This window comes from Triticum aestivum, chromosome 3A, assembly GCF_018294505.1.
Source record: "Triticum aestivum cultivar Chinese Spring chromosome 3A, IWGSC CS RefSeq v2.1, whole genome shotgun sequence".
NCBI classification, from domain to species: domain Eukaryota; kingdom Viridiplantae; phylum Streptophyta; class Magnoliopsida; order Poales; family Poaceae; genus Triticum; species Triticum aestivum.
In genome coordinates this window covers 90,016,163-90,038,887 of record NC_057800.1, presented here as the reverse complement: position 1 = coordinate 90,038,887, position 22,725 = coordinate 90,016,163, and the positions used below count along the sequence as shown (strand labels likewise).

General features: G+C 41.8%; 1 protein-coding gene across 2 annotated transcripts; it reads right to left on the bottom strand.

Annotated features, from left to right (window-relative positions):
* Positions 1–787: 787 nt before the first annotated feature.
* On the bottom strand, positions 788–8,258 carry LOC123058007 (BTB/POZ domain-containing protein POB1). 2 transcript variants are annotated; one of them, XM_044480851.1, is made up of 5 exons: positions 7,929–8,258; positions 2,942–3,057; positions 2,807–2,870; positions 1,962–2,241; positions 788–1,845 (listed from the first exon to the last, which is right to left on the bottom strand). In XM_044480851.1, exons 1-5 carry the CDS (start codon positions 8,137–8,139, stop codon positions 1,014–1,016), a joined length of 1,503 nt encoding a protein of 500 aa, XP_044336786.1. In that variant the 5' UTR covers positions 8,140–8,258; the 3' UTR covers positions 788–1,013. The 2 variants fall into 2 exon arrangements, with proteins under 2 accessions (XP_044336786.1, XP_044336787.1); XM_044480852.1 differs by lacking the exon at positions 7,929–8,258 and adding an exon at positions 3,453–4,144.
* Between the last annotated feature and the right edge of the window lie 14,467 nt (positions 8,259–22,725).

Genomic DNA, 22,725 nt, shown 5'->3' with positions numbered 1-22,725 from the left:
ACCCACGCTGACCGTAGCCCGCACACCCTTGTCGGAGTACAAGACTAGGCCTGACCGGAGGCCGGCAAGCACGCTATCACTAGCGACAAGCCGAGCCCCGTCACCACAACGAGCCGAGCTGTCCGTATCCCCGGAAAGGCAGATCCGAGACGCACCCGTCCCATCCCTTCCGATGACATGGTGCGCACCCCCGCAACCCGCAAACCACAACCCTTTCATGCCGCCGCCCACAACCCGCGCCACCACCGCCGGCTGCTGCCGTGGTGCCGCCACATCTCGTCCACACGTTGCGCCACCAAGCGCCGAACGAGCGAAGGAAGGCACCCCTCTGTCGCCGATGCTAGCCAGGCTTTGCCCGTCAGCGCACCGAGGCTGCAACAAGGACATGAGGGGGCAAGGATGGTGGCCTGGACCGGCGGCTAGGGTTCCGCCGCCCCCTCCGCCTCCTCTGGCGCTCGTGTGTGTGGGTGGGTGGGGGGGGAGGGGAGCGCACCAATCAGCATCCACGCTTAAGAACTTCACAAATCCGTCGACATTCGAAGGACGAACGAAAAGAAGAGGGACGATCCATGTGATCATTGGGACGGATGACCTTGTAGCAATGCAAGCCCTGAACCGCTGACTGTCAACGAAGATTCAAGATTCAGCAAGTGTGTGGACTAACATTTAGAAAAGAAAAACACTACAGTAAGTCAGATGGAAGCAGTTGAAGCACCAAGTCGGAATCTCCTTGCATCATTCAGCCAACAAAATCACTTTCCCAGCACAGAGACCATTCGCACAGGCATAAATAAAATTCTGAAGTATGATAGCAACATACAAAAGTCAGCAGTCAGCGCACACACACACACATGTTACTACTGACTTGCAGTAGCAACCGATCAACAACAACAACACATGATTCAGGTTACCCCGGACAATGCCCAGGGATTAAACTTCCTGGCTGCTGCAGCAGCTCACAGTATCACATGCAGGGCTCAAGACACACCCTAACTTTGCTGAGTGAAATACCATCAGGTCTGTAATTCAGGCTGCTCCACCGCAGTCAGATCAACTCTCAGATGCAGCACGCCGTCAATGAAGAGGCTGTCGTCCGCAATGAACGTCGACCATGGAACTCCAAAAAGATCATCGCATCCCTCCAGCAAAGACCCGCTGAATGTGTGCCTACCGCCGTACTTGCTCAAGAATTTTCCTGACGATCTTGTCCTTGCAGCAAACTCAATATCGAAACACGACGAGCCTGAGATAGAATTTCCATATATCCCTAACCAGAGGCAAAAGCTGTACAACTCTGTCTCCTCATCCAGTACACAGTTTGCCATGAGATAGAATTTCTGACCTGCGAGATTGAACCAGTCCGACAATATAACTCCTGATGGGAAGAATCCGGAGCATTCGGCGCGCGTTAGATCCATGTAAACTATAACCTGTGGGTAAGGTCGATCAAACGCAACCGCTTTCACATGTTTGGACCCGTAAGTTCGCTCAACAGATTGCCAATCGAGAGTTGATACATCTGCTGCAAGAGCACCTTCCATCTGGGTTGGGTAAGCTTTATGGAGGAGGACCTCATTGATGTGCTTGGTTACTTGCTCACGGTCTATATCATCATCAGTGCATGCTAGGATCTCCTGAAGTGCGGCACATGTCATATGACTGAAGCGTACCAGCGGAAGCAAACGGCTGCTCAAGATCTCGCGTCTTTCCTCCGGTTCCAGGTATCGCGCACGGGCCCACTCGAGCAAGAAGTTATATACCGCATCTTCAGATGCTACTTGTATGTCAGTGCTCGAAAAGATCGCCTCGATTCCAGAAAGAGAGATGTTCATCACTTCTTCAAACCTGAAATGGGACAAACCATGCCATGAGTACACTTCATGCACATTACAATGGCCAGTGCCTACATTTTTCTACGAAATGAAAAATAAAAATTGCTCCATCAAATGGGGATCACTCACTTGTCTAAAATCTTGTATTTCTCAGCAAGGAATTCCCTGGCTGCACCTACCACACTCTGAACTTCAGCAGCCATTGAAAGGGAGCATGGATGGTCTAGGTATAGCAGTGCAGATTCTGTGGTCATAGGCAGGCTTCTGAGCAGCTGACTGCAGTACCTCATGCAAGAAAGAACCTCAAATTTTTCGGTAGCCATTAAGATGTCGAGCAGAAGAGTGGGCTCAATTGTTGTCAACTTTCCACTGTACATGAAGCTTAAAAGCTCCATAAAGGCCTTTTCCTCTGTTCCAAGTAGAATGAAAACAGAAAAATCATAAGAGAGCAGTTCAACAAATAAGCAAAAAAAAGGACACTCTTTTTGTACCCTAAATAATTTTCGAAGTTGACTACTGACTTACAGTATTGACAAACGCTCCATGGGAGATTAACTTTTTTTCTAATCACAGAAAAATTATATGTATAGTACTACAGAAAACATATGAGTTGGGAGGAATCCAAGCGATCTCAATCATTCAATACAATCAGATCCAATGGCTGATAATTGCATATGAAAAAATAAACTTAAGAGAGAGTTCCCTGCTTAAGAGTGAGTTAATTAATCCACGATTTGCCCACATCGATGACTAAAAGAGACGACACATATCAGTGGATATTTAGATAGTGCATGGTACATGCAATATATACAGTGTGCATGCTGAATTACCAGTAAATTTAAGTGCAGAGACTATAAAAGATAATCTTTTATTTACCATAAATAATCTTATGACAAAAAATAGTAACACAACCAAAGTAGCAAATAAGAATAAAATATAAGAGGAAGAATGTTACAGTTAAGCTATCACATTACCTGAATCAGCAATCCTGATTCTTGGATGCGTCTGATCAGATTCATTCATGCCATTTGAGAAAAGCTAAGAAACATGAAGCTTATCAGAAACTTGAACTGATCATACAAATGTATTTCACATGGTTATAAAATTACCTTTAGAAAGAAGCGACTTCTTGCAGCAAGAATCGCTGAATTGATATGAAGGGTCTTTACTGTTAAAATTGGTGTACTTGCCATGGTTGAGAAACAGTCTATCTGTCCATTATCAGCTGCAAAATACCAAGATCAGTGAAATACAAGACAACTAGGAGAAGTAAAAGGTAAGCAATTAAACCATTGGACATATTTTTCTTCTGTGAAAATACTTGAAACACTCTGTTCAATGGTGCAGATTCATTTAATCACTCTTCAGTTATGTCGTAAATGGTAAAAATAATATCAGAAAAATTGAACGGCAATTTAGCTGCAGCAAGCAACCTAAACATGCTTGTAGCTCAGTGAGGAAAGAGATCATAGATGTTATCCCAAGGATCCTACTGGAATTTCATATAACTTCGTCAGATAACTATTTGTCACAAGCCGAACTTAGGCAATGCCTTTTGTAAAGGTTCACTGCAATCTTGACCAGGAATTGTAACATGAATACTAGGATTTCAAAACCTACAATTCCTTAAAGGACATCAAGTAGTAGAACTTTAGGTGTCAGCTGGAATAGCATCTTTTCAAGTTTTCTGAGTCGCATGGTTCGCATCCATTGTCCAGTGGCTAGTCTCAGTTGCAGTGGATTGATTGTATTCTGCTGTTGCAGGGACAGGGGATAGATGTGTTTGAACACCACAGCTAAATCCAAATATTAAATATTTGTTGTATCAATCATCATCAACCATGCCCTCCCGTCGATCGCAGGCACAGCGGCGGCAGCGGCCTTCGCCGCCAGCACGCTGGGAACCACTGGGTATGGCATGGGACATCGTTGCGGCTCAGCCAGTCTTCTAGCGGCAGGGGGCTCAGCTCCCCCCGGCGGTGCCTGCTCGTCGAGCCCCCACCAGCGCGCCGTCGGCCGGGCGCTGGCGAGGCCACCAAGGTGGCCGCGCTCCAGACCATGTGCGTTCTCCTCCGACACCCGCCGGTGCCGCGTTGGAGGAGGAGTCCCCCATGCGCCCGTGGATCCAGGAAATCGCAGGGCCCGTGGATCCGACACCGCCCGCATCGACGACCTTCGCGACGTCCTGGACCGTAAGAGAGGAACCAACGCTTTCGAGGGGGGCACCGGCAGGTGGTGCCCGGTGGATCTTTCCACCAGGAACGACCTCGAGGACTGCCGGGAAGTTAAGACCCTCGTCAACACTAGGCGTCGCGCCCACCTGGGAGAGATAATTGCATCTATAGTCCTCGTACTTGCTGGCCATGATCAACTCAGTCTTGGAATTTGCGTATTGCTTCAATACGGTCCCGGTATATGAAAATACATGATCAATACGGTCCCTAAGGTTAAAACGTCAGTTTGGCTCTACACACCGCATACGTATCTCTTATTTCTGTAGTGAAGGCCACGTCTGTATGCGGCCCATATGTCAGTGGGCCGAGTGGGCCGAGAAATAAAATGAAAAAAAGGCAAAGGGGGATTCGAACCCACTAGCTGTGCCCAACCACTACCCAAGCCGGCCACCAGACCAAGTGTGTGTTCTTGTTTGGCATGGGGATGCACCATATATTATAAGCATATCACTGTTTCTTTAAAAAGTTATACGTGAATTTTAAAGTATTCATGAGTTTTTATTTTAAAAAAAGTTCATCGATTCACAAAATGTTCATGATTATAAAGTAAAACGTTGTATCTACAACAAATGTATGTAAATTTTAAAAAATAATCAACACAATGCTTGGGAATTTTAAAAATATAATTCGAAGATTTTAAAAATGTATTGATGGATTCAAAAATGTTCGTCACAAAAAAATTCTGACTCTCAAAAGGTTTTCAAGAAATATTTTGCCTATGGAAAAAAACTTGTTTACGAGTTCCAAAAAACATGTGCGCAGTTTCACAAAAATTCACTAACTTGTAAAGAGCTCATGAATTTAGAAATGTACACAACTTCAAAAATATGGTGAATATTTTGGGAGTGCATCTCCTCACATATATATAGGGAGTGCAACTTAGAAAACTCCAAAAACATGTTCACAACTTGTACAAAAGACTAAATATATATGCATCTCGTCACATATCGCACGCGCACACACACACTTAGTATTCATGAATTGATTCTTTTCTGTTCAATTCATGAATTGATTCTTTTATGTTCATTGATACAAAAAAGTTCACGATTCAAAAGTAAAAGTTTATATATACAAAAAATACTTGAATTTATGAAAATATTCAAGAAAATGGTTGGGATTTAGAAAATTTTATTTCGTAAATTTTGGAAAAAATGGTCACTGATTCAAAAAAATAATTGATGAATTAAAAAATTGTTCATCACAGACAGCATGTTTCTTAATTTCAAAAGCTATTCAAGAATTAAACAAAAATGTTCGCCTTTGCAAAAAAACATGATCACGAGTTCCAAAAAAAATGTAAGCCATTTCAAAAATTATTCACGAATTTGTTAAAAGTTCATGAATTAAGAAAATTTTTGTATCTTCAAAAATATGGTCAACATTTTTTTAATTCGATAAATAATTTGAATTCGAAAAACCTTCAGACCAATTTTTAAAATGGTGGACCGCCTTTGGAAAAATAATGAATTAAAAAATATTCACAATTTCAAAACTTCTGTATGCAATACGGCGGACTACGCTGACAAGTTAGTGAATTTTTGTGAAACTGCGCACATGTTTTTTGGAACTCGTAAACAAGTTTTTTTTCATAGGCAAAATATTTCTTGAAAACCTTTTGAGAGTCAGAATTTTTTTTGTGACGAACATTTTTGAATCCATCAATACATTTTTGAACCAGATTTTTAAAATCTTCGAATTATAATTTTAAAATTCCCAAGCATTGTGTTGATTATTTTTTAAAATTTACATACATTTGTTGTAGACACAACGTTTTAATTTATAATCATGAACATTTTTTGAATCGATGAACTTTTTTTAAATAAAAACTCATGAATATTTTAAAATTCATGTATAATTTTTTTAAAGAAACAGTGATATGCTTATAATATATGGTGCATCCCCATGTCAAACAAGATCATGCACTTGGTCTGGTGGCCGGCTCGGGTAGTGGTTGGGCACAGCTAGTGGGTTCGAATCCCCCTTTGCCTCTTTTTTTCATTTTATTTCTCGGCCCACTCGGCCCACTGACATATGGGCCGCATACAGACGTGGCCTTCACTACAGAAATACGAGATACGTATGCGGCGTGTAGAGCCAGGACTGACGTTTCAACCTCAAGGACCGTATTGATCACGTATTTTCATGTACCGGGACCGTATTGAAGCAATACGCAAGTTCTAGGACTGAGTTGGACGTGGCCAGCAAGTACGAGGACTATAGATGCAAGACGTCGCGGGGCGGGACCTGACCAGAACGGGCAACTCCAAAGTGCGACCCCAACATGCCGCGATGCGAACCTGATCAAACGGACGTCATCACCGAGGGGCGGGTCAGGAGAAGGACAAGGGTGGATGTGGCGCGTGTCCGTATCATGCGTGCGTCGACGGAAATCCGGCCCAAATTCAGGCTAGAAATGGGTCCCGGACAGATGAAAAAGGATGGTCGTTTGTTTGTGTCGGCACATTGGGCCATTTTTTGTGTCCATTTCGGTCTAAATGGACATGCACAGACAAAATGCGTCGGCGTGTTGAAGTTGTCATTAGATGGTTTCCATCCACCTTTTTCATGACGGATGGATTCAGCGACACAGTTAAAGAGATAACATTGCACTGCTGAAGGGCAACGCCACCAATTCCTATGAAATACACGGTGCCTAGGCTGGATAGGCCCGGGCAGGTCGAGAGGAGGGGGCATTTGACCCCGATCACACCACATGCGCCAAAGAGTGTATACTATGGCTGCTCTCATGTTAAATAAGGGGCAAACTGGAGCCTCAAGGGAGGAGGAAAACCTTGTTATCACACACACACACACCACTTGTCTTCAGAAGCAAGAACTAGCACTAGGACGTCGAGTGTTACACCTTCTTGCTGACATGAACCTGGATAAACAAAGGCTCAATCTCTCAAGTGATCTGAAGTGTTTGACCCCCGACTGAATCTCTAAAAGGGGATCCCCACAATCTCTGATCTTGACGATCACCCATCGACATAAGATCTCACGTGCAAAACTTATACTAGCAGTCTGGTGTAACCGCATATGTGCTAGTGCCAAATTTATCTCTATGCAACAAGTATTTGAACTACTTGAACAAAAGTAGTTATCAAGCAGGCTAACAATGACCTTAAGGCCTCATTTGGCAGCAGGGGATGGGATCCCGATCCATTCCTTGGAAACTCCCACCCGGTGGTAGACCTTCCCCGGTTTTTCCGCCGTACCATTTGGTCGAGAGGTGGAACAGAAAAATTTCTTCGCTTTCTCGTGAATTCCCTGGGAGGAAAAAATGTCTTTCCACTCGTGGATGGAGTTCCTCGTCTCTTACACGTTGTCTCTAGACAAGTTAGCGCACTCCTGCCCGTGACCCTGGCGCCGGTCTGTGCTAGAGGACAAACTTTTCCCCGTCTTTCCCCCATCGTGAGTGAACCAAATGGTGGTAAGCGGGGCCATGGTTTTCTACCACGGATTCCTGTGTGATGGGAAAAATCCCTATTGTGGATTGTCTCCCCCGGGTCCTATATCCCCTACGTCCAAACAAAGCCTAAATGTTTCGATGCACACAAAACAAACTAACATAGGTGAACAAAGAAAATGTCGCACTAACATAGGTGTACACCACATCAACACACGCACAAGCACATAACTTATGGATTCCCTCTGTTGCCCCCATGTTACACTAACACGGTAAACTGCCTGAATGAAGGGTCAGCCTGAGCTGAAACAAAATTACCTGACCATTTCAAATCAAATCAAATCAAGCGCAACAACCCCATATGCCCACACAAATTAACGTATGCATCGAATTAAATATGCATGCAATTCCAAATGGCCAAACATATCGAACCCAGGGGTGGGATCCACGCACCTTTCTTATTGTCATCGCCTATGAGGAGAGACCCTCCACTGACGTCGCCGCCGGTGATGACCTCTATCTGCATCACGATGTTGGAAAAGACCTCCGAATTGAAGGCGAACTCAAAGTTGGGCACCCCGACGCGAGATGATAACTCTAGGTCCATCTCGGCCTCCACCTCCGCTGACACCAACACAGCCATCATGTTTTTGCCGCCGGCCATGCACTCCGCACCTATAAAAGAGGAAGCACGCGTATGGGACCGTGGAGGTTGATCCCGACTCGCAGAGGATTCTTCGAGAAGACAAGAGAACAAGGTCGACCGGGATGATTTAACTTTATTTGAGGGATCCCGGATGGGTTTGCTTGTCACACTTATCTTAATCATAATGGTTTTTATAATTGTGGTTGCTATTAATTGCTACAGGTGAGAGCACAAGTAACGCCAAAATGAACTCCGCGTTTAGGGATGCGAGCAAACGACCCATGAGCCCTTCGATCGCAATCACGCGGTTGCGTAGAGTCGTGGGCAATAATTAGCTATTTAATGGGAAGGTTTCCGTTTCCACTTGATTTGCGGTTCGTGTAGGGTAGGTGGGCGTTGACCGCATTTTGCTCTCTCGCGTGATCTATTTTTTCATATGACGTGGTCGGTCCAATGAACGTCTTACTATTTCTTTTGCCAAAAATGATGCAAGTGTTGGAGTCGATCTCATGACTCTGCCATTGAGATTAGCGGCACTAGCCATTTGGGCTAGCACCACTGTTGGTAAAAAATTTGAACTACAACTTTATTTGTACGCAAAAGCTATAAGACAAACAATAAAATTCCTTCTAAGGGAAAAGTAATGCAGGGTAGAGATTTTATCCAAAGTTGTTAGAAACAGGCCAAAGCATCCACCATGATCTAGTAGCCAACTCATCACTAATTCTTTTTGTTAAGTGAAAAAAGTTGAAAGTGGATTTATATTTATAGTGAAATAGTATTTCTAAAGATTGTAGTATCTCTTGCATATTTATAAAGTGGATTACACTACTTCACAAATACTCCCTCCACCCCATAATATAAGACATTTTTGCAAGTTGTTTTAGCTTGCAAAAACATTTCATATTTTGGGACGGAGGGAGTAGTATTTTTCGCATATCTTTCACTTCTTCACACTTCTACTAATGATGGTTGAAAGTTGAAAGTGGATTTATATTTAAATAGTATTTCTTGCATATAGTTCATTTGAAGCGTTGTAAGCTGGAAGTGGATTTATATTTAAATAGTATTTTTGGTGTGATGGAAATGTGATTAGTGGAACTAATGATGGTTGCTAAGGTGTAACTAGGGTCATTGGTTCCTCGGAGATTGATTGAGGAGATGGTTAACACCCCCCCCCCCCACACACACACTACAGAATGGTAAAAGGCGTGGTTTTTTGGCGAATCGAAGCTTTGGTTTCAATTTATTCGAGTCACAGAAAAACCGCGCTATCAAGAGGGGTCGAGCAACCTTCAAGCCTTGTTAGCAGCCACCATTCCCAAACCTCTTTTTTCTCAACACTTTATATTCACTACTGCAGGATGCTGCTAACGCGGCACTACGATCAGAGACCCTTTGACGAAACTGTGTGCGATGCATTAAACGCAAACGGTGATGTAAAATAACCATAAAAAAGATGCAAACCATTTGCGATGAAGGATACATCAAACACGGTTCATATTTTAGTTGTGTGTGCGATGATGGGTATACGGTTCAGTTCAATGAACTGTTTGCGATGAGGCAAACAAAAGAAATAGGCAAACAGATGAAGGCATGTGTGATATACGGCATATAGTTCACTCGGATAAACTATTTGTGATGAGGCGAAACAACAGAAACGGGCAGCCAGATGAAGGTGTGTGTGATATACGGCATACAGTTTACTCGGATGAACTGTTTGCGTTGGGCCAAGAGAACAAAAACGGTTCAACTTAACAAGATGTGTGTGACACGCGGCAAACAGGTCTGTAATCGAAAATGTGTGGGAAGACCGATAACAACACATACGATTCCTGTTAACAAGCCGCGTGTGTTGTGAGCAAATGATTGCTGGTATCACTGGTACAGCGAGGTGCTATACAAACGGTTTTTAACCCCTTTGCACGATGGTGTTCGGAACCGTCACCTAGTGAGTGACTGCGATAGGGGGGGTCCTTCCCACACGACCCAGAAACCGTCGGGGATATGCCCTCCTGGCACACACGCTCGGTAAAATAAGGTCGTGTGCGACCGGCGAGCGACCAAATACGGTTATACATACAGTAGTGCTAAAAAAAATACAATTATACAAGCAAAATCGTTTTCGGTCGTAAGTACACCCCACACAGTCAGTCGCCGCTAAACGTTTCTGTTCATATATACATCCCACACAGTCACTCCAAGGAAAATATTTGCACAAGGTGGCGTAACGCAAATAGTTTTCAAGAGAATGTCGTGTGTGATTATTCATTGATCCAACACAGTTTATTCCTACAAATTATGTGCGTTGCCTAGGTCATCGCCCATGGTGTTTTATCAATAACCGTTTGCAATAGGAAAACCCAATTAGCGGGCTAATTTACCTATTATTAGTAATCCATTTATTAATCAAATTGACATTCATATTAAGCACATAATATATTTCATTTCCATATTAAGGAAGCAGGATTTCATAATTGAAATACATCTGAGTATAACATGATATTGCTTCAGCACTCAGCTACCCCATTACACAACTGCACCAACACCAAGTTTCACATGCAACATCTAGAACCTTTCGAAATTAGCATCATAGACGGTACATAGACAGATGCATCTCATCTGGAAAACTGCTGAAGCAAAAGGCGAATATTGAGCCTTCATTCATGTTCAAGGTCTTTGCAACTTTAGGCCAGTGTCTGTGGATGATTATGAAGGAAATATGCCCTAGAGGCAATAATAAAATTATTATTTATTTCCTTATATCATGATAAATCTTTATTATTCATGCTAGAATTGTATTAACCGGAAACATAATACATCTGTGAATACATAGACAAACAGAGTGTCACTAGTATGCCTCTACTAGACTAGCTCGTTAATCGAAGATGGTTATGTTTCCTAACCATGAACAAAAGAGTTGTTATTTGATTAACGGGATCACATCATTAGAAGACTGATGTGATTGACTTGACCCATTCCGTTAGCTTAGCACTCGATCATTTAGTATGTTGCTATTGCTTTCTTCATCACTTATACATGTTCCTATGACTATGAGATTATGCAACTCCCGTTTACCGGAGGAACACTTTGTGTGCTACCAAACGTCACAACGTAACTGGGTGATTATAAAGGAGCTCTACAGGTGTCTCCAAAGGTGAATGTTGGGTTGGCGTATTTCGAGATTAGCATTTGTCACTCTGATTGTCGAAGAGGTATCTCTGGGCCCTCTCAGTAATGCACATCACATAAGCCTTGCAAGCATTACAACTAATAAGTTAGTTGCAAGATGATGTATTATGAAATGAGTAAAGAGACTTGCCGATAACGAGATTGAACTAGGTATTAAGATACCGACGATCGAATCTCGGGCAAGTAACATACCGATGACAAAGGGAACAACGTATGTTGTTATGCGGTCTGACCGATAAAGATCTTCGTAGAATATGTGGGAGCCAATATGAGCATCCAGGTTCCGCTATTGGTTATTGACCGGAGACGTGTCTCGGTCATGTCTACATTGTTCTCGAACCCGTAGGGTCCGCACGCTTAAGGTTTCGATGACAGTTATATTATGAGTTTATGAGTTTTGATGTACCGAAGGAGTTCGGAGTCCCGGATGAGATCGGGGACATGATGAGGAGTCTCGAAATGGTCGAGACGTAAAGATCGATATATTGGACGACTATATTCAGACATCGGAAAGGTTCCGAGTGATTCGGGTATTTTCGGAGGTGCCGGGGAGTTACGGGAATACGAGGAAGAAGCAATGGGCCTTAATGGGCCTTAGTGGAAAGGACCAGGAGGTGGCGCGTGCCCCTCCCAAGCCCAGTCCGAATTGGACAAGGGGTTTGGGGCGCGACCCCTCTCTCCCTTCCTTCCCCTCTTCCCCCCTTTCCCCCCCTTCTCCTAGTTGGACTAGGAAAGGTGGAAACCTACTCCAACTAGGAGTAGGAATCCTACTCCTCCTTGGCGCGCCCACAAGGGCCGGCCGGCCTCCCCCTTGCTCCTTTATATACGGGGGCAGGGGGCACCCCATAGACACACAAGTTGATCTTCGTGATCGTTCTCTTAGCTGTGTGCGGTGCCCCCCTCCACCATAATCCTCGATAATATTGTAGCGGTGCTTAGGCGAAGCCCTGCGACGGTAGAACATCAAGATCATCACCACGCCGTCGTGTTGACGGAACTCTTCCCCGACACTTTACTGGATCGGAGTCCGGGGATCGTCATCGAGCTGAACGTGTGCTAGAACTCGGAGGTGCTGTAGTTTCGGTGCTTGATCGGTCGGGCCGTGAAGACGTATGACTACATCAACCGCGTTGTGCTAACGCTTCCGCTTTCGGTCTACAAGGGTACGTAGATCACACTCTCCCCTCTCGTTGCTATGCATCACCATGATCTTGCGTGTGCGTAGGAATTTTTTTGAAATTACTACGTTCCCCAACAGATTGACCATCCATCCTTCGTCCTCTTCAGGAACACTTCAATATTGAACCATGAGTGTTGTATGAAAATTTTCCTCGCCTCCTGATCATATAGGTGGTTTGAGAGGTAATCCTTAGTGACCTGCTTTGGAAAGGCCTGAAAACAAGGATGTGCATAAATATCTTATGTATATTGGAAATGGGGCAAAGGGAGAAAAAAAGGCAAGGTATAATAGTCAGTACCATCTTGTAGTGAACTGATGTCTTCGTCATTGTGCAGACAAAGATTTTGTTGTTTTTTGCCGCTAATTTCTTTATCCTAATAATATTTATGAGTTTCTTGACTTGATTGATATTCATGGACAACTCATTTCCCCATATGCAAAAAGGGTCGAACAGTGGGTCAAAACCTCTCGCAGTAGGACCTACATGTGCAAGACCAAATTGTTTAAAACCTAAATATTAGAATGGTTCCTGCAATTGCACAATAATGTGCTATTAGACAACGGACCATGCACGTGCTAACCTCAATTGTAAACCTCAATGCTTCCCATTGTTTCACTGCAACACATATAAGGTAATTAGTCATCAGGTTAAGTAAGGGTTCGCATCCTATCTGTAAAATATGTTAATGAAAAATAAGCACATTGCAGATTCATCAGATTAATTCAAGCCACGTGGAAAACCCATTTATCCAAACCAAGCATGATTAAGAACTAGGAAATATAGCACTTGTATATGTTTCTCATGTATTAAGTGCAGCCAAATTCAATTTATTCCACACATGGTATACAATAACAAAATGCAGCCAGAACAATTGAACATCGCATTGTAGAATTGAACCAAGCAGTTAAATAAACACCATAACAAATGAACCAAACGTTAACTGACCACCACATTGCGTAATATAACATACTCCTAATAGAAGATCAGACAGTTAACCAAACCAAGCATGCTTAACAACTTGGAAATATAGCAATTGTATTTGTTTCTTATGTATTTAGTACAACCAAATTCGATTTATTTCTCACATGGTATACAATAAGAGAATGCAGCCACATCAATTGAACATCGCATTGCAGAATTGAACCAAGCAGTTAAATAAACACCACAACAAATGAACCAAACGTTAACCGAGCACCACATTGCACAATATAACATACTCCTAATAGAAGATCAGACAATTAACCAAACCAAGCATGCTTAAAAACTTGGAAAATATAGCAATTGTATTTGTTTCTCATGTATTTAGTACAACCAAATTTGATTTATTTCTCACATGGTATACAATAACAGAATGCACCCACAACAATTGAACATCGCATTGCAGAATTGAACCAAACAGTTAACTAAACTCCACAACAAATGAACCAAACGTTAACTGAGCACCACATTGCACAATATAACATACTCCTAATATAAGATCAGACAATTAACCAAACCAAGCATGCTTGACAACTTGGAAAATTGCACCCCGAAGAATTGAACACCACATTTGTAGAATTGAACCAAACAGTTAACTGAACACCACATTACACGACATATAGAACATATACACTAGAGCAGAAGATTGCATGGTAAAAGTAGATAGCATAATTCACTAGAATTTGTTAAGGAAAGGCAGTAGCTAGCAAACTGAACATGGGTCCTTACAGTGAGCTAATAAGACAAGCTACTCCTCATTGTTGGAGATATCGATGATGATTGACTCCTTGGACATGGAAGAGGGCGAGGCCTCCGCATCGTGGGTGCCCTCATCGTTGTGGTGAGTTGTTTGAGCCGCTCCGGGCACCAACCTGATGCCTCCCGAGATGAGGTAAGCACATGCACGCTGTGAAAACACCTCGTAGTCTTCGTTGAAGGCACTGACGGTGGCCTCGATAAAATGCCATGAACTGTCGTTTAAAGCAGCCAACCGCGTCGCAATGTCGGCGTGCGAGGCGTCAATGGTGGCCTCGACGACGAGGTGCTCCTCTAAGATCTGGGGGTCGGCACGACTGGCAGCCATCGCGACCTCATCCGCGCGTGCGGCCGCGATTTGCTTCTCCGCTGCCAAATGGTCCTTGAGATCCTAGCTATACTATGTGAACCATGGCTTAGGGCGATGCTTATTTGGTGGAGGAGTCGGTGATTTGGGTGGAAGGTGTCGCGTCGGTGGTCGGGGCATGTGGGATGTGGAAGGAGGAGGAGGATGGGGGTCGGGTGTGGATTACCTTCCTGGATAGGTGAGGCCGAGCAGCGTGAAGCAGGGTCGTCGACGAGGAGGCGAAGCTGCAAGCAAGGAGTGAAGGTTTCAACTTGGAAAGGAAGGCGGAAACAGGGGAAATGTGGCTTTTGGTAAGGGGGAGGGGGCGGGGAGGTAGATATTTTCGCGGAAGCCGAAAATTTGGAATCGCTTCAGCAAAAAAGCTGGCGCGCAAAGTGTCATCAGACATGGTCCCTTATTCAGAGCGGGCTGTGGACTATAGCCATCGCACCTTCTCGCGTAAGCCGTATGCGTACTATACTCTGACGGTGCTCCAAGATATTTTGTGCTGCATCTCACACGGTTGGTTATAATAAACTGTGTGGGATCTACTTAATTTTTTGTCTTGATTTGAATTACATATTGGGGTCACAACAGCAATGGACGGTGTTTGAATTACTAGAACTTTTATTTGCAGTGAACATGCAACTATATGTGTGTCGTAAAAGAATTGGAATTATTCATGGTTCGTTTAGACATTTTATACATTAAATTGGTTTTCTAGCCATTTTAGGTGCATAATTCAAAATTAAACTACATGCTCATGCTCCGGTGCACCAACATGGGTTGTAAAATAATATATGTGTCCATGGGTTTATGCTTATGTCCCATGCAAGAAATGGGGATGAATTTCGAACACCACGACACCGTGGCTCTCCAGCAAACGTCGACGTACTTGCTATTGTAATTCTAGTAAATCCAAAAGTCGTCCGAAATTCATGAAACTTAGCATTCTATTATGGAGCGGCATCAACATGCCGTGGTAAAATTTTTGTCCCATTTGAGGCAGGTTTGGGTATAAGCTTCTCATAAACCAGAGTTTCTCACAATAAGTGTGATGGTTTCGGTAGGGAATGTTTCACCTTTCTGGACGAAACGATATCCGTTGCCTCTTCTCGATTTCAAATTTTTCCTAGTGTCAACATAGAACAACAGGAGTGTTGTGTCAATTTTTGGGATTTTTCGGGATTCGCTTGGACATTTTTATACATTAACTGAGTTTTCTATGCATTCATGTGCATAGTTCAAATTGGAACTACATGCACATGCTCTAATGCATATAAATTAGTTGAAAATTCAAATATGTGTCCTTGGTTGCATGCTTAGGTCCCATGCAAGAAATGAGAATGAATGTCAAACATCTTGCCACTGTCACTCGGCCGCGAACATTGAGATACCTGGTTTTTAAATTCTAGGAAATCCAAAGCTCGTTTGAAATTCATGAAACTTGGCATGCTGTCATGGAGCGGCATCAACATGCCGTGGTAATTTTTTTGTCCCATTTTGGGCAGGTTTGGGTATATACTTCTCACAAACCAGAGCTTCTCACAACAATCATGATGGTTTCGGTAGGGAACGTCCCACCTTTGGGGACGAAACGATATCCATTGCCTCTTATTGCTTTCAAAAAAATTCTTGTGTCAACATAGAACAACAGGAGTGTTGTGTCAAATTTTGGGATTTTTCAGGGTTCATTTGGACATTTTTATGCATTAACCGAGTTTTCAATGCATTCATGTGTATAATTCAAAATTGAACTACATGCACTTGCTCTAATGCATATAAATTGGTTGAAAATTCAAATATGTGTCTTTGCTTGCATGCTTAGGTCCCATGCAAGAAATGGGAATGAATGTCAAACACCCTGCAACCGTCACTCGGCCGCAAACATTGAGATGCCTTGTTTTTAAATTCTAGTAAATCCAAAACTCGTCAAAAATTCATGAAACTTGGCATGCTATCATGGAGCGGCATCAACATGCTGTGGTAAATTTTTGTCCCATTTGGGGCAGGTTTGGGGATATGCTTCTCACAAAGCAGAGCTTCTCACAACAAGTCTGATGGTTTCAGTAGGGAACGTCCCACCTTTGGGGATGAAATGATATCCATTGCCTATTATTGCTTTCAAAAAATTTCTCGTGTCAACATAGAACAACAGGAGTGTTGTGTCAATTTTTGGGATTTTTCGGGGTTCGTTTGGGCATTTTTATGCATTAATTGAGTTTTCAATGCATATGTGCATAATTCAAATTAGAACTACATGCACATGCTCTAATGCATATAAATTGGTTGAAAATTGAAATATGTGTCATTGGTTGCATGCTTAGGTCCCATGCAAGAAATGGGAACGAATGTCAAACACCCTGCCACCATTACTCGGCCGCAAACATTGAGATACCTGATTTTTAAATTCTAGTAAATCCAAAACTCATCTGAAATTCATGAAACTTGGCATGCTATCATGGAGCAGCATCAACATGCCATGGTAAAAATTTTGTCCCATTTCAGGCAGGTTTGAGTATATGCTTCTCACAAACCAGAACTTCTCACAACAAGCATGATGGTTTCAATATGGAATGTCCAACCTTTGGGGACGAAATGATATCCATTGCCTCTTATTGCTTTCAAAAAATTTCTCGTGTCAACATAGAACAACAGGAGTGTTGTGTCAATTTTTGTGATTTTCCGGGGTTCATTTGGACATTTTTATGCATTAACTGAGTTTTCAATGCATTTATGTGCATAATTTAAATTTGAACTACATGCCCATGCTCCAGTGCATATAAATTGGTTGAAAAATCAAATCTTTATCCTTGGGTGTATGCTTCGGTCCCATGCAAGAAATGGGAATGAATTTCAAACACCAGGGCACCATTGATTGCCGGCAAAATGTTGAGATACTTTATTTTTAAATTCTAGTAAATCCAGAACTCGTCTGAATTTCATGAAACTTGGCATGCTATCATGGAATGGCACCCGACATGCTGTGGTATTTTTCGTGTCCATTTTGAGAGAAGGCGCACTCGAATAATAGCCAACAAAGGCATTTTGAAAAAAATAGCTGTCACTTTAATATCTCAAACGTTTGTATAATTCGAACTATGTGCGTTCTATTAACTATTCATGTGACGCCACGTGTCTTGGTTTTTAATGGCTATAGGTTTTAATGGCTCTTGATTGCAAATGTTTTAGATAGAACACCCATATGCAAAGTGAGAGAAGGATTTGTGCATCTCTTCAACGCAAACGGTTCTTTTGGATGACCCGTGTGCAACCACTTACAAACAATTTGGTAAGATTTGCATCTATCAAATTGGGTATGTTGCCATTTGTCAAACAGGAAAGACTGACATTTGTTGATCTAGTAACATTGCCATTTGTCAACCTTGTAACACTGCAATTTGTCAAAATATGAAGCTAAAAATCACTACCAGTATCGAATTTTTGCAACTAAAATTCAGTAATTAAGCATAGATGAAGGTGAGGCGGCGTGTTCAGCCGGGCGTGCAGTGGGCGGCGCAGTAATTCAATTTAACAGCGGGCAGCGCAGTTGCCAATACGGCTTTAATGCAGGCGATGGAGAGGGTAGCGGTTCCCGAAATGTTGAACGACCAATGATGCATCCTCCTTCAATTAGCATCGTGAATGCATGAGGGAAGTAATGGGAGGAGGACCACGAAAAGAGGCAGCACGATGTGAATGCAACGCAGTTTGCACTCATATAAAGGTGCCCCTCCATTCCAATGTATCTACCACATCGTACACACCTAAGCATTTGCCTAAGAACCTACACTAAGTGCAAAAGTGCTCACTCTAGACCCATGGCAGCGATGTCTCTTGAACCTACGTCGATATTTCCCCAAAGAGGAAGAGATGATGCAGCACAACGGTGGTAGTTATTTCCCTCAGATATGAAACCAAGGTTATCGAACCAGTAGGAGAACCAAGCAACACAACGTAAACAACCCCTGCACACAAATAACAACCACTCGCAACCCGATGTGTTAAAGTGGTTGTCAATCCCTTTCGGGTAACGGTGCCAGAAATTGGTGTGTGGACGGGATAAAGTTGTAATAGATTGAATAAATAGATCACAAATAAAATAAAGTGCAGCAAAGTATTTTTGTATTTTTGGTTTAATAGATCTGAAAATAAATGCAAGAGAAAAGTAGATCACAAAGGCAAACAATATGAGCAAGAAGACCCGGGGGCCGTAGGTTTCACTAGTGGCTTCTCTCGAGAAAAATAGCAAACAGTGGGTAAACAAATTGTTGTTGGGAAATTGATAGAACTTCAAATAATTATGACGATATCCAAGTAACGTTTATTATATAGGCATCATGTCCAAGATTAGTAGACCGACTCCTGCCTGCATCTACTGCTATTACTCCACACATCGACTGCTATCCAGCATGCATCTAGTGTATTAAGTTCATGGAGAAACGGGGTAATGCAACAAGAATGATGACATGATGTAGACAAGATCTACCTATGTATAGATAGACCCCATCGTTTTATCCTTAGTAGCAACGATACATACGTGTCTTTTCCCTTTTTGTCACTGGGATCAAGCACCATATCGAACCCACGACAAAGCACCTCTTCCCATTGCAAGATAAATAGATCAAGTTGCCCAAACAAAACCCAAATATCGGAGAAGAAATATGAGGCTATAAGCAATCATGCATATAAGAGATCAAAGAAACTCAAATAAATTTCATGGATATAAAAAGATATAACTGATCATAAACTCGAAGTTCATCAGATCCCAACAAACACACTGCAAAAAAGAGTTACATCATATGGATCTCCAAGAGACCATTGTATTGAGAATCAAGAGAGAGAGATGAAGCCATCTAGCTACTAACTACGGACCCGAAGGTCTACAAAGAACTACTCGCGCATCATCGGAGAGGCACCAATGGAGGTGGCGAACCCCATCCGAGATGGTGTCTAGATTGGATCTGGTGGTTCTGGACTCTGCGGTGGCTAGATGAATATTTCGTTCACTCCCCTAGGGTTCTGGAAATATTGGGGTATTTATAGAGCAAAGAGGCGGTCCTGGGTGGTACCCAAGGTGGGCACAACCCACCAGGGCGCGCCCTGGTGGGTTGTGCCCTCCTCGGGGCACCCCCCAGGCACAACCAGGGCCCGTTGCGTTCCTTCTAGCCCATAAAAATTCTCTGTGAAGTTTTGGGGCATTTGAACTCCGTCTGATATTGATTTTCTGCGATGTAAAAAACAACAACTGGCACTTGGCACTATGTCAGTATTTTAGTACCAAAAATGATATAAAATGATTATAAAACATCCAAGATTGATAATATATCAGCATGGAACAATCAAAAATTATAGATACGTTGGAGACGTATCGACATCCCCAAGCTTAACTCATACTCGTCCTCGAGTAGGTAAGTGATAAAAACATAATTTTTGATGTGGAATGCTGCCTATCATGTCATATCATATACTTTTCTTTAAGCATGGTCAATTGGACTTTTAGTTGTTCAAAGCAATAGTCTAGTTTTGACATGATAATTTAGATAGTCAAGCATATCAACAAACAACCATGTCTTTCAAAATATCAACGCTAAAATAAGTTATCCCTAGCCCATCATGCTCAAACATTGTTCCATTCATGAAAAACATTCGAATATTAGCTACACCCAATACTTAAGTACGATAATATTTCCTCCTAGCTGGTGCTTCTATAAGAGAAGATGGAGACTCGAAATAAAAATTGCATAAAGTAAAAGAAAGGCCCTTCGCAGAGGGAAGTAGGGATTTGTAGAGGTGCCAGAGCTCAAAGCAAAAAACTAGATAAAAACATTTTGGGAGGTGAATCCATCCCACCAACGAAAACGACTTAGAGTTCCCAATAGTTTCCATGCATAGATATATCATAGGCGGTTCCCAAACAGAAAATAAAGTTTATTCCTTTCTCCACCATATTTTCACTTTCCAAGGCCAGCCGTATCCACGGTTGCCCTCCATACCAACACTTTCCAAGGAATTTATTATTTGATAACATAAAGTAAATTCAAATTTTTTGCATTTCGGGACTGGGCATCCCTAATACCTTGGCCTTACTCTCGTGCAATGACAAGTGAATAAACACTCATCTTGAGAATAACACATCTAGCATGGAAAATATTAGCTACCCTTCACCGCTCCGCGAGCGAAACAAACACACAAAAAAGAAGTTTATTTTGAAAATTAGAGATGGCACATGCAAATTTGCTTAGAACGGCAAACGAATACCGCATATAGGTAGATATAGTGGACTCATGTGGCAAAACTGGTTTAAGGATTTTGGATGCACAAGTAGTGATCATACTTAGTGCAAAATGAAGGCTAGCAAAAGATTGAGAAGCAACCAACCAAGAAACAGATAATCTCATAAGCAAGCATTAAACGTAAATAACATCGAATAATGCACCACAAGTAGGATATAATTTCATTGCATGATTATTGACTTTAGTACTTGCATAGGGAATCACAAACCTTAAAACCAATATTTTTACTAAAGCATAATTACTCACCAACATAACTCACACATCACATCATCATATCTAAAAACTCTTACTAAGAATCAAGTTTATTTTGTCCAGTGATCTTCATGAAAGTTTTTATTATATCATTCTTGGATATCTATCACTTTGGGACTAATTTTCATGTGTTGCTTTTGACAAGCTCAAACAAATTTAAGTGAAGATCATGAGCATAATATTTCTTTATCTCAAATTAATTTAAGTGAAGCAAGAGAGAATTTCTTGAAAATTTTACTAACTCTCAAATAAATCTAAGTGAAGCAAGAGAGAATTTCTTCAAAAATACAAAAGCACACCATGCTAAAAAGATACAAGTGAAGCACTAGAGCAAGTCCATTGCTCATAAAAATTTAAGTGAAGCATAGAGAGCAATTCTAACAAGTCATGACATAATTTTGGCTCTCTCAAATAGGTGTGTCCAGCAAGGAATGATGACTTAAAGCAAAAAATAAAACAATCAAAGACTCATATCATACAAGATGCTCCAAGCAAAACACATATCATGTGATGAATAAAAATAGTTTCGAGTAAAATACCGATGGTCGTTGGAAGAAAGTGGGGATGCCACTCGGGGGCATCCCCAAGCTTAGTTGGTTGCTCATTTTGGATAATAGCTTGGGATATCGGGGCATCCCCAAGCTTAGGCTCTTCCATCCTTCCTTCATCCATCGTAAGATAACCCAAAACTTGAAAACTTCAATCACACAAAACTCAACAAAACCTTCATGAGATCCGTTAGTATAAGAATAATAAATCACTACTGTAAGTACTGTGTCAAACCAATTCATATTTTGTTTTTGTATTATATCTACTGTATTCCAACTTTTCTTTGGAAAAAACTCATCAAAGAAAACCATAGAGCCATCAAAATAAGCACACAACACAAAGAAAACAGAATCTGTCAAAACAGAACAGTCTGTAGCAATCTGATTATTTCGAATACTTATGTAACCCCCAAAATTCTAAAACAATAGGATGACCTGAGATATTTGTATATTGATCTATTGCAAGTGGAATGGGTATTTTATCGCTCTCTGGTAAAAAATGAAAATTAATTTTGTGAGCATAAAAATTTCTGTTTTTTCAGCAAGATCAAACAACTATCACCCAAGAAGATTCTAAAGGCTTTACTAGGCACAAACACTAATTAAAAAAAGCACAATCATAACAGTAGCATAATTGTGCTGACACACAACAACAGGAAGCAAAAAAGAAAAAAAAGAAAATTTTATTCATTGGGTTGCCTCCCAACAAGCGCTATAGTTTTACACCCTTAGCTTGGCATAAAGCAAGGATCTAAGTTTTGTCATCTTTGTACTTTGGAAAGAAAGGGAAAATTTTCTATCAATGGCATTTAATTTTCTATTTTGTGAAAGCACATGGCCATTGATAGCAGAAGAAATATTAAGCATGTCACGAAAATTCTTATCTAAACTAGCCTTCATCGATTTAATTTTTTCATTTTGATAAAAGCACATAAGAGTGGTAGATTCAACATTTTCTCCTTCGGGGTGCCCAAATATAGCTTTCATCTTCTCATAAATATCAACGACATCCCCTTCAATAAAACTATTTTCAAATATAGAATCTAAAACTTGCT